The sequence below is a fragment of the Saimiri boliviensis genome, chromosome 20 (assembly GCF_048565385.1).
Source record: "Saimiri boliviensis isolate mSaiBol1 chromosome 20, mSaiBol1.pri, whole genome shotgun sequence".
Classification (NCBI taxonomy): domain Eukaryota; kingdom Metazoa; phylum Chordata; class Mammalia; order Primates; family Cebidae; genus Saimiri; species Saimiri boliviensis.
In genome coordinates, this window is record NC_133468.1 from 15854731 (window position 1) to 15868418 (window position 13688).

The window sequence follows — 13688 nt, forward strand, 5'->3', positions numbered from 1 at the left end:
AACAAATCTGAAGGCATCACATTACCTGATTTCAATTTATACTATAAGGCTGTAGTCACTAAAACAGCATAGTACCGGTATAAAAATAGGCACACGGACCAATGGAAGAGAATATAGAATGCAGAAATAAACCCAAATACTTGCAACCAACTGATCTTCAACAATGCAAACAGAAACGTAAAGTGGAAAAACGATACCCTTTTCATCAAATGGTGCTGGGATATCTGGCTAGCCACATGTAGGAGAATAAAACTGGATCCTCATCTCTCACCTTATACAAAAATCATCTCAAGATAGATTAAGGACTTTGATCTAAGACCTGAAGCTGTAAAAATTCTAGAAGATAACATTAGAAATACTCTACTAGACATTGGCTTAGGCAAGGATTTTATGACTAAGAACCCAAAAGCAAATGCAATAAAAACAAAGATAAATAGCCGAGACTTAATCAAACTAAAGAACTTCTACACAGCAAAAGGAACAATCAGGAGAGTAAACAGACAACCCACAGAGTGGGAGAAAATATTCACAATCTATACATCTGACAAAGGACTAATATAATCTACAATGAACTCAAAGAAATCGGTAAGAAGAAAACAAATAATCCCATCAAAAAGTAGACTAAGTATATGAATAGACAATTCTCAAAAGAAGACACACAAACGGCCAACAAACATATAAAAAAAATGCTCAACATTAGTAATGATCAGGGAAATGCAAATAAAACCACAATGCAATACCACCTTACTCCTGCAAGAATCGCCATAGTAAAAAAATAATAAATGTCGTCACGGATGCAGTGAACAGGGATCACTTTTACCCTGCTGGTGAGAATGTAAACTAGTATGACCATTTTGGAAAACAGTGTGAATTCCTTAAAGAATTAAAAATAGAACTACCATTTGATCCAGCAATTCCACTGCTGGGTAGCTACCCAGAGGAAAAGAAGTCATTATATGAAAAAGATACCTGCACAGACTATAGCAGCACAATTCACACTTGCAAACGTGGAACCAAACAAATGCCGATCACTCAGTAAGTGGATAAAGAAACTTGGATATATACTATAGTATTCATATATATACAGTAGTAATACCACTCCACCATAATAAGGAATGAATTAATGGCATTCACAGCATTATTTCCATGCAGGAATGGAAAACCAAACATCATATGTTCTCACTTATAAGTGGGAGCTAAGATATGAGGATGCAAAGGCATAAGAATGACATAATAGACTTTAGGGACTGAGGCCGAAAGGGCGGGAAGGGGCTGGGGGATACAATACTACAAATAGGGTTCAGTGTATACTGCCTGGGTGATAAGTGCACCAAAATCTCACAAATCACCACTAAATAACTTACTCATGTAACCAAACCTGTTCTCCAATAACCTATAGAAATAAAAAAAAGGATTTAAAAAAACCCTAAAAACCCACAATATACTCCAAAAGTTAAAATAAGGAAATTAAAAAATATAATAAACATAAATGTAATGAGAAAGAAAAATTAAAGTAAATAAAGACAAGTAGAAAGCTTGAAAAAATAGATCTCTTTCAAGCCTGATTAAAAAACATGAGAGATAAAAATATAAAAGATTAGAGATGAGAAGGGAGACATAACTATAGTTACAGGAGCAATTAAACAAATTGCGTGAGAATATGACTCACGAAGAAGCCGCAAGGATATGGAAGCAGAAATAATCTTCAAGAAACTATTAATCAACCTGGAATAGTTCTAGCCAATGTTCACCTACAACACGCTAACTGTGCCCTTAAAAATAATATTATGACTTCTTTCCTTGTACAAAGCAATATTTGATGTTACTTTATTATTTAATCATTTTATTAAATATTATAAACACTGTGGTCTAGCTGTTGTAATACTGTATTCTACATGTAAGCAGAATCGATTGCACTGTAAGGAGCCCTCCCTGTACTGCGGGAGTGTAGGGTTATGTATGTACTTCTATTTTCCTGCTATTCAGCATAAAATTAGATGCTTTTTAAATATTATAATCTTGATTACTAATATTCAGCATTCATATGCTAGTCAGAGGTTAATTTCTCCTATTAAAATGCCAAGAAGCAGGTAGACTCTTTGTGGTGTAAGGGTTTCTGGAGTCCTTCTACCTGGACTACTGCTTCTCTTTCTGTTATCACTTCTAACTTTGTTACTTTCCATCCAAAAACGTGTGTGTGTGTGTGTGTGTGTGTGTGCGTGCACGCGCACGTGTGTGTGTTCGTGCCCATGCACATGTGTGTAGTATCTGTGTTTTAATCAGATGCTTCCTAAAACATTCCAGTCCTTGTTCACATAAACTTTCAATAGTTCTGTAATGTCTGCTTGAACCGACCTTAACTCCTTAAGATGAAGCCACAGTTCTTGGTCATCTGATTGCTACACATCTATTCGTGTATTTCTACTCCTATTCAATAAAATCACTACATTTCAATTAGTCTGACTAGAGTTGAAATTTTTTCTAAACTAAAAAGTGTCCCCTGAAAAATTATCATCACCTTCACTTCACCTCCCATTCTCCAACCATCATACACTCTGGCTTTTCTTCATTTAGAATATCCACCATCTCATTTCCATACATGTAAGCCCTGACTCCTATTTACAACCTAATTAAAACTGTATCTTCTCAAAGCTTTCCTTACTGTACCAGTATGCTAACAAATATGTTTATTTTCTTCTCTCCCTATTGAAGGTAGACAGGACTGTCTCTGTAAATGCATATGAGTGCTTGGTTCCTTCAAGAGACAACAAAGTCCATATTATTGTCTATTCATATAGGAAGTCAAATTCAGCACAGAGAATTTAAAGAAAAAAATAGGAATTTTACCATAACACAGTTAAGTATGATTAGCACATATGGTCATTACCAACAACAAAAGTGATCAAACAGGTTGTCACAAAATAATGAATTATCCAAATATTTTGAGAAGTGAGTAGCAGCTTAGACTTAATTTCTTGGGAAATAAAAGGTCTAAAACAATCAACATAAATCTTTTGGACACACTTCCAATATATACATTTCTGTATTTATGTATTCTGTCATATATGCTGTGTGTGTCCATGTGTATGTGTGTATATGCCAATAAATTACTTGCATTGTAAAACATATTCAAAAGTTAAAATTTTAAAGAACAAGTGAAAATGGGCCAGGTGCAGTGGCTCATGCCTGTAATTCCAGTGCTTTGGGAGGCCAAGGCTGGTGGATCATGAGGTCGGGAGTTTGAGACCAGCCTGGCCAACATAGTGAAACCCCGTTTCTACAAAAAATACAAAAAAAAAAATTAGCTGGGAGTGGTGCTAGGCACCTGTAATCCCAGGTACTTGGGAGGCTGAAGCAGGAGAATTGTTTGAACCCAGGAGGCGGAGGTTGCAGTGAGCCGAGATTGTACCACTGCACTCCAACCTGGGGAACAGTGTGAGACTTCACCTCAAAAAAAAAAAAAAAAAAAAAAGAATAAGTGAAAATGAAGGTAAATTTATATGGAAGTTTTAATTTTTTTTATCCTGCACCAGTTGATCATGATGCTCAAACCATATCTTGGAGACATGATCCCACTAATTTTAAGAAGAGGTTGGAATGAAATAATGAAGAAATAACGTCATGGAGTAGGTGATTAGGTGCTGCTGGATGCAGGGTGGGGAGGGAAAGTGTTGGGGAAAGAGACAAGAGTTGGGAAGGGAAGAGGGACATATTGCAAAGAAAGTGGATTCCCCACCAAGTCAAATTTTTTTGACAGATTCAAATGGATTCAGAGCTCCCCAGAGGCAAGAGTTCTTATGTGGGACTTGAGAAAAAGTGGGTGTTTTTCTGTGGATTCTGGCTTACATGGACAAGACAGCATCATTGGTTTAAGTGATCTAAGGCTTTAAAGGGCATGCTCCTTGATGTAAGATGACCAATACAGTTCAAGACTCAAGAAGGTCAATACAGGTTTCTCTTCTCTCTGTCCTCTGAAACTGTACACTATAAAATGTCTATAGTGCTCATTTCGGCGTTTTCATATATGGCCTTCATTTCCCTGGAATTTGGCCAATTTGTATTTATTGATTTCTATCCCTCTCAGTAACATCCCTCTTCCCAACAAATCACCTTCCCCACCATGCACACACAACACAGACACACACATACAAAGAGACACATACACAATGGCTTTGTCCAATGCAGAGCAATTAGCAATTACTTGAAATCTTTTCAGAAATAAGTGTTCCCCAAATTAATTCATTTCCTCATCTGAGAGGACTTTTCTATTTTTCACCAATATTGAATAAAACAACACATAGTTTTCTCTTTATATTTGTGTACATATTAAAATGTGCACATCTGAGATAATGTGGTATCTTTCAAATGCCAATTTTCTTCTTTCAAAATTCCTTTCAAAGATCCTTGTTGATTATTGAATGTTTCACAGTGTATTTCTTGCATAAAAAGCTACAAAACATACTTCCCAAAACTCCTCCAGTGTCTAACTTTCTCACTGTAAGTAGCTTCATGCCTCTTTTTTCATGATTAACACAGATGGAAAGATTGTCGTGGTGTTTATTTCCCCCAGAATAGTATAATTCTGCCTAAGTTATCTCTTAACCTACTCTTTTCCCAAAAATGCCTACTCAAATATTTCAGTCCCTTTCTTTTAGTAAACATGCTCATACTTCAGTTATCTTTTCTTCATCACAAATATCTTGGGAATACAAAGACAACTGGGAATACCTTGCTTGGGGAGTGAGAGTCTTTCCTGAATATTCCTCGGCTAACCTGCTTATCCACTGGTTGAAGAACATTTCTTGGTTTGTGGAACACTGTTTCTGACTCGCTGGTTCCCAGCTCAGCATTAGCTAACATGGCTCCATGTCCTTCTTTCTCTCTTGGCATGATGGAGGTCTTCATCTATCACTGCACATTTCTCTTCTAGCCTTCGCTTTATTGTCTCCAACTTCATTGTTACAGACTCCATAAACCATTTGCAGGATCAAAACTGAACATAATTAGCACAAAGTCATTTTCCTTCTCTTTAAATGGCTTCCTCCTGAAAAGCCCCAGGGTTTTCCTCAATCAGCTGAAGTAGCTAAAGTTTTTAAAGTAGGTTTTCCCTCCATCTATTTCCAAATAGTCCACCTGGATACTTTTACATTAAAATAGCTTGAAGTATATGTGTTAAATCAAAGACTCTGACCTTAATTTTTCAGTACTTCAGGGCATCTACTTTGGAAGATGGAGATGACATACTACACACTTAAACTCACCCCCGCCCCACGTATACAATTATTTTATTACTTTCCAAATTAAATTGATTTTAATTTAATTTTATCAGAAGCATTTAAATCTAAATGCCTTAAAACCATTTTAAAAATTTAGTAGTACAAAATTAAACCCACTTTTCGGATGTAGCAGACTTGCCAAAAGAAGTAACATCACAACTCTAAATACATGAATCCATAAAATTGCTGGGCTCTAGCTTTCTACAATTTTTATATCTAATTTCCATAAAGATTGTATGTAGGTCACAGTTGGTAACTTAAGGGACTACAAAGGCTAAGTCACACCGTAAACAACAGAGTGGCCTGGAGGAAGATCAGGTGACCTAAAAGACATGGAATCTATTCAGAACTGCTACTGCGACTGTTTCTAATCCGGTTTGTCCTGATCAAAACCTGGACCAGCGTGACTGAATCTTCTTATATTGAGGATGGCCAAAAATAAAATTCTAATATAAAACCTCTCACCTTTAACATGTTGGTTGTTAATCTAAAAATGTTTGATACTGCACTAATCAAATTAAACAATAAAATTGCAATCAGCCTGTAGACTAACATGCAGTTTGTACCTTCTGTTGTAGTAACAGAAGAAATAGAATGGAACTCTGTATTAACTGTAGCAACAGAACATTATAGTAATCATTTATTAAGACTCCCATTAAACCACTTAGCCACACCTTAAACTCCTTTAACGTTCCTCAAACTGAGTTGATGGAAACCAGGAAAGAACCATTTTCCAGGAGGTTCTTACAGCTAGCACTTAAATAGTACTCAAATTAAATCACAAGTAACATTTTTAGTTTCATGTATAAGCTTATATACATAATGCCCACATATCTGGGATGTCCTATGTACAAATCTATTATTAATACCTGAAATTTTCTTCTACTTGCCCTGTTTCAGAATGGCTAATTCAAGTGCCTCATTACTTCTCATACATTCTTCTCTAACCCGTTTTACTTTGATATTATTTTCTGTGCAGGTTTCTTCTGATTCAATTGTCTGTAGAAAATTTATACTATCAACTTCCTTAGATTTAACTCATCTTATTTACGACCTTAATTCTCTATGCATGGCACATCTCTCCCACCTATTAGATAAATTTAATTCAATTCTTGACAAACAACAACTAAACTTAAAAAATGACTAAACAATAAGCAAAAAAAAAAAAATTTGACTGAATTTTTGACTGAAGAGGCTTCCAATTGTGAACGGACAAAAACATTTTGCTTCTTACCATTTTACTGCCTTTGCAGTAAAAAGAGCAACTCAACTGAAGTTAAAGTACTGGTATCAGGAACTCAGCAGCTTAAAACCAAATGATTATCCACCAAGCCCAATGTCTCCCCGAAGGCCTGGAGATTACACATGTAATAATCAGGCTGCCCTTGCCAAAAGGAAGGCTTAGTGCTTCATTTTATTTATTGTATTTATTGAATGGAGCCATTCCTTGATAGCCCCTGGGAGCATTAACAAACATGAAAGAAACCACCAAAGAAATGAAAGAAATATATAAATAATGAAAGACCATGCCACCAAAGTTTATAATCTGGAAAGTGCAGTGCTGGAATAAGGCACAGACTCCTCCACTCCTCCACGTACTCTGTTCTTCTTTACGGTAATGTAAGAATTGCTTAATTTGCCAGAAATGTAAACCTCCAAAGTCTCATACAGGTCCATTTGCGGAACATCGATTCTTTCACTTCTAGCTTTCTTATCATGCCACGTGACAACGTGATAGTCTCACATGTTGCCTCTGGTTGTATATTATTATCAGCTGTGTGTTTGCATTGTAATAATCATATATTAAGACTCCCATTAATAAACTCTTTAAAAATAAGTTGTCCCTATATCCTCTAATAACTGGCTTTTTAAGGAATTGAAAGAGAAAAACATAAATGAGGTCATCCTTTCATTCAGGAATGAAAAAGACAGACCTATGATATTTTGTGTCTATGACCTTTATTTTTCTAAATCTGTAACTCATTTCATATTCTTTTTATAGTGGTATTCTTTTAAATATACAGGTATATAAAATAAAGCGTAAAAACAAATTGAAATCATTGTCATTGAAATAGCTTAAAAGTTTGCTCTGGGTTTTTGTGTGTGTGTGTACATTTTTAAATTTGGGGCTTTTTTTTTTTTTTAAAGAAATTGAGACAACAATTTTCTTTAGGTTCCATGGAAACTGGTTTTATAAAATGTGGCTGGAAAAGAAATTATCCCGTACCAACATCAACCATAGTCAAATATGAACGTATGCTTTCTGTCGCTACCTCTTTTACTATTCTTACCGCTAACTTTTCCCTTTCCTTAAGAGCAAAAGTACAGGCCCTTGGCTAGGTCTGGAGCTCATAGTAAGGTTTTATGTCTGTTACAGGCACTCTCTGTGATTTTACATGAGGGATTAGGGAGAAGAAAGGAATAGAGTGGGTTATAAAACACAAAGTTAATTTGAGCAGGAAAGAGTAATAGACTGGGAGTGGAAATAGAAACCCACTAGTATGTTTTGTTTGTGTTTACTTAAGGAGCCTGCTGTAATGCTAGATTTATTGAGAAGCCACTTTCTGGAAAGAAAGAAAATAAATTTAAGAAACTCACCTTAAATTACAAATGAACACAACTTGGTTGGTATTAACAATCTAAGGCTATTGTACCTGGTGCTAAGGAAAATCCTCCCTTCCCTCAGGCTTCATTCCTCATGTCTCAGTTAACAAGCAGTGAGTACCTGGGTGTGTTCAAACTCTGCAGAGGAGACAGATACACTACGGACCTTTTGCCAAAAGGACTCAATCTAATAGAATCTGTGTACCACAAATACACTTTACATAAATCCATTACATGCCCAGAGCCAGCTTGTTTTATAAATGCATTTTGTGAAATGCAATGGAATTAACCCAACATTTATATTTCAACCTCAGAGTACATTATGAGGATTGTAAATTTCCCAATTGAAAACAGATGAAAATGAGCATTGTGCTTATTTACTTTGGGCGGACATGGAGAGGGGAGGGGATGAATAATTTTCTTAAAGCTTTAACCAACGCTGGATTTCATTTACTGTCATTTCTGGCTTCCTATTTCATGCCAACTTTATTCTCTTTGTTTTTGTTTTTGTTTTTCCTTTCTGGATTTCCAATGAAATAACTGAAACTATAATTCTGCTGAAAGAAAAAAAAAATCTCAAGGATATTTTTAAGTCCCAAGGTGAAGAAACTGCCTAAGGGATTCAAGAGAACATAGACCAGATTTTTACAGTTTGTGCTACTTTGCATCTTTAAGGAGGCAATTAGTTATTCTTGTGTATTAGTGACTGCCCCATTTTCTCCATAACTCAGATAATATAAAAAGCCCCAGAGAGGACATCTTTTAAGTGGGATATTTATTACTGAACAAAAGTACGGATTCTAATTTAAAGTCACTGGGAAAGCCCTTTCTCTGGATGTCGTCAAATTTCACAGCAACAAGAACTTGGTCGGGGGGGCGGGGGGAGGGGCGCTGTTCTCTACTCTCACTGCCATTTCTAGCGAAATCATCATGACTTCAAGATAGGATTAGAGAATTTGAAAAAATAACGTGGACCTGAGAGTGTTATGTATTTGAAGCAACCCAATCCAAGCCAGCACAATGGTAAAATAGTGGCTGTAAAGTGAACATAGGATGCAGCATTCTGGTGTCTATACTACCAAAAAAAAAAGAAAGAAAGAAAGAAAGATAGGAAGACAGGCTCATCTGTGGGATGGGACTGTCTGTCAAGTTTATCTAATGGATCATTTTTTTCATAGCAGCACATAGGAAGCATAATGAGCATTGATCTACAGAGAACTGTTGGCAAAGTCAGAGATTTTACTACACAACTTTGCAGATTGGATACATACTTCATATTACCAGAAAGGAAGTTGATTCCTGAGGTCTGTCTTCACACGCTAACTATGCTTAGCAAATTCACAACTGGAATTTTTTAGGGGAGATTTTTAAATAAACATGGTATAAAATCCATGTATCCCCAAATCCCACCATGAAATGAAATTAAAACATGTAGAATCCCACAGGAGAGATTCATTTTTTTGACCACGTATCTTTAAAACGTAAAATTAAATTGAAACACTTCTTTCTCAAAGTATAGATTCCTGTTACTTCCTCTTCAAGAAAGGTATACCTAAAAGGTTATTGATTTGGTTCTGAAGGACACAGTGTTTATTATGGAGGAAGCCATCTCTGGGTACAAGTGTGAGAAATTAATGATGGCTTTGTAAGTGTCCATGCTGCAGTGTGGAACCAGTGGGGCAACTGTCAATCTATATGATAATACATTCCCAAACTTCATAAAATCAGTGATGTGAAAAAGCATTGATTTCTTTGTGAGCTAAACAGAATTCGCCAGAAAGAGCAAGAAGTTTACTGAAGTTAACACCTCTGCCTGCAGAGTTGCTCACACCTCATTTTTTATTTGCTTAAAGAGTTTATGATGTCATGTGTAAAATTTCTTATTTTTATTTCTGGCCAAGAATGAGAACAGAATATGCATTATGTACCTCTTTTGAATATGTAAAATATTGATAAAAAATTTAAAAAGAAAAAGAAAGACATTCTACCTCTATATTTGAAAATAATCATCTCTCACCTAGCTGAACTCTGGCTTCAATACCTCCTTCGTGCTTTGGCAACCATACTGACATGCAGAGTTCCTTAGTGCCTCTAAGTACATTTCTCTTGATGTAATTCTGGCTGCATTGCAACCAGCACTACAGGAAAGAATCAGAACAACTGTATCTAAGGGTTTATTTCTTATCAGTATACAGGGATTTATATAGACTCTCAGAAAGTAAAAATTATTCAAATATGGTGTTTTTGAATAATACTGAAAAAATAAAACTATTCTTGGTCAATCAAACACATGATTAATTACAGATTTTTTTTCATCCATAACTCTTCTAGGTAAATTCAAGGCAACCATTTTTTGTGCTCTTGCCTTCACCGAAAACATCCCCTTATTAGATGAGTTTTAAGATGCATATAACCTAAATGGGAGAAGGTACAGGTCTATAAATATGTGTAAATAACTCTGTATAGATGGTTCCCTCTATAGATGTGAGAATATCAACCATGAGGGACTAGCTAAAACACCTTGTTTAAAATGTGCCATAAATTCTTGGATTACAAGTTATTTTATTTATTAGGCAATCAAACTGCCTTCATTTAAATAGTTATCTGACACACACACTGAAGTTGAAAAAGGACATCAGCAAATGGATTCAATGTATGCTTTTATGAAAACTTCTAAAAGTAATTTCCTATCAAATAAGCACCTCAGAGTGGCGAATGTGCCAAGTGTCAGAATTTTGTTAAAATTCAAAAGGAGTCAAGTGCAGATTTTTCCTTGAGAGTACACCTTGATTAGCTACATGAACGGAGGCATAAGTAAGACACATCCCCTTGTCCCCAATGTAGAATAAATTATTTCAAAATTAAACATAAATTTAAATGCAAAAAAGTGACATCTTTTTGAGTATGTGCGACTTACCCAGGAAATGATGTATTTTCAACACAGTTTTGAGATTAAACGATATTTAGCTATGCTTTTGCATTCACAACAAGCTGTCCGCCTGCAAATTTCCTTTTTCTTTTTTAAATGAAAGGAAATATTTAAAGCTGCTCTGGCAGAAGTTTATAATATTTTATATAAACATTCTTAACGGATCTATTTGTAAACATTTTAATGGTAATGGTAATTCTTCTAGCAAACATGCAATCTATTCATAGCAAACCACATAGCATTTGATGTTTTCTTCTTAAATCAGCTGTAACCTAATGCAATTTATCTTTTTAAAAAATGTTTTTGACTAAACACACTTCGGAATTGCTCAGAAACCCACAAATAAGCACCTTATCTCTTTAATGACTTGCTTAGGCTTCTCTATATTTACTGCTTAATGATCGGAAGGATTTAATTTTCAAAGTTTCATTAAAACCCACCTAGAAAGCTGATGGATAGGCAATAGTGATTTGTGACAGAAGATGCGGGAAACCATTAACCTACGTAGGTGCCAAGGGGAAAAGTAAACATATAAGAGAATTCTTTTTTTGAAGACAAGTCTCTTCCTATTTGTCATTATTAAGCTCCAGAGCATCTGTTCCAAGTTTGATCTTCAATACGGATATGAGGCATTGCCGCCTGGAAATGAAAGTCTAAGATAAGGTGGGATTCTTAAGAGATCTCCATGAAAAAAATAACTCAGGTTGCCTTTACTGGGAAGGGGAAATCAATACAAAGACCTAGAAACTTGTGGAGAGAGGACATTTTCTAGGTATAGATCATAGTTTATCAAGCTGCCTCTTTTGCAATGTAATTTACTTGCTAATAAGACCAACTGACTACACCTGAATACTGTGTTATCATCAAAATGTGATTTTAAAATTCTCTTCTCATTTCTTTTGTGCTGAAGGGTTGCTGGTTTACTTCCCCTCAGCTTAGACTGGGCAGACAAGGTCAATTTCCAAGAAAATGAATGGCTTTATGACACCTCTTTATTAAAAAACAAAAACATCCCAAGCCTCACGTGGTGTAGTGCACAGAACATTAAAAGGTATTTAAGAAGCGGGCCTACCGTTCTCATCATCTGATTTATTTTCGTTGTCAGAGTCGGTCAGAGTAAGGGCCGAGTTTTCACGACTGGACAGGCCGGAACTGCGCCTGGATTTTATTCCTCTCCCCCACAATCTGATGGCGTGTTCTGGAGACATCCCTCCCTCAGTGTCAGAGTCGGCGTCAGACCCTGTGCTGAGGGAGTAGCCCTGGTGAAGGATCCCCATGTCGGAGCAGTAGCCGCTTCGGTGTGGGGAGGGCTCACAGATGCCCAGCTCTGCAAGGGTGAAGTTGGTTCCTAGGGCGACAGTGACAGAGAAGCTGATTAAAATGTGTGAGATGCCTTACAAAGTTAAAATGTATTCTTACAAAAAATCAGACACTTTTCCCATCTGACAAATATATCAGATTCACCATGGTGTACAGAAAGATCTTGGACAAGAGCATTCAGGAGAGTGGGATACCTTTGAAAAACAAACAAAAGCAAGAAAGTCCATATCGATTATAGGATAGAGTGCTCAGATTTTATTTCAGAGATTCTTAGGCATCTTGACACTGTTGTCTAGGTAGCTCCATGTAGCTGAAAAAACCCTGAATATATCACAATAGTTAGTAGACACCAAGTGTTTACGTGCACATCTTTTATTTTGTAACTTTTATTTGATATTTTTTAAAGTTTTGCAACATTATGAAGATGATGGTATTATTATAATCCTTTTGTAGATGAGGAAATGGGACCAGAGGATTTAAGGGACTTATCCAAGGTCATGTATCTTGATAGTAGCAATACCTGAATCTGATCCCTATGCAGGGCTCAGATTAAGTTTCACGTCATACAACCTTAATCTTCCAATAAATATGAGTGACAGCTAGAAGACTTGGGAGCCGGTCCTAACTTTCCACTGACAGTCTCATTAATGGCAATTCTCTTAACTCCACCATCCCCAATTTTCTCATCTGTAAAATCTGGGCGATTGTGTGCCTCAAGTGATAATATGTGCCAAACTGGTCCTTTTTAATAAATACTGTCATGGGTTGCTTAAAGAGAGAAATATGTTCTGAGCAATGCATCCTTACGTGATGTTTGCTCTGAGAACATCGGAGTGACTTACACCAACCTAGATGGCCTAGCCTATAACACACCGAGGCTTTGGGATAGCCTACTGCTCCTAGGCTACAAACCTGCACAGCATGTTACTGTACTGAGACTACTACAGGCAAAGTCACACAATGGCAAGCATTTTTGTATTTAAACATAGAAAAGGTACAGTAAAAATACAGTATTATAATCCGACAAGACTGCTGTTGTATATGTGGTCCATCATTGGTAGAAATGAGGTTATGTTGGGAATGTATATGTAATGTGTTACTGAAATCAGCATCCTTTAAAAAAGGATCAAGAGCTAGTCCTTTTGTTTTTAAATGACATCAAAGAATCTCTCTTTGCAAATACAATTTAAAGCCACATGTAGGCTTCACTTATGGAAAGTGAATGTGTGCACATGGGGACCTATAGGAGTGAACTCATGATCAGACAGGAAGCAAAGCAAATAGGCATTTATTGAACACACTATCATGTTCTGTAAACATGTGTTATTACGTATCAGAAAAGGTTCCAGATAATTCATAGGCTTTATAACATTTAAGTACCATCATAGCCCAGCATTTTAGGTGTTGACATCACCACTTTACAAAGAGATGTTAAACACTGTATCCAAGGTCACATCTGGGCACACAGCAGATCCAGGGTTCACCTCTGTGCCTGCAGACCCCTAGCCTGTGCTATTTCTACAGTGTCAGCAGTCCTCAGCAAAAGCAAACATGGCAAC

The 13688-nt window shown here is 36.3% G+C and overlaps 1 protein-coding gene across 11 annotated transcripts in view; it reads right to left on the bottom strand.

Annotated features, from left to right (window-relative positions):
* The window catches only part of TENM2 (teneurin transmembrane protein 2), a 3817113-nt gene that overhangs the window by 859700 nt on the left and 2943725 nt on the right, over positions 1 to 13688 (bottom strand). For all 11 annotated transcript variants that reach the window (XM_074390353.1, XM_074390351.1, XM_074390352.1 and 8 more), the window contains one exon: positions 11882 to 12157. In XM_074390353.1, the coding sequence (XP_074246454.1) occupies positions 11882 to 12157 (276 nt within the window). The remainder of the gene's footprint in view (positions 1 to 11881; positions 12158 to 13688) is intronic.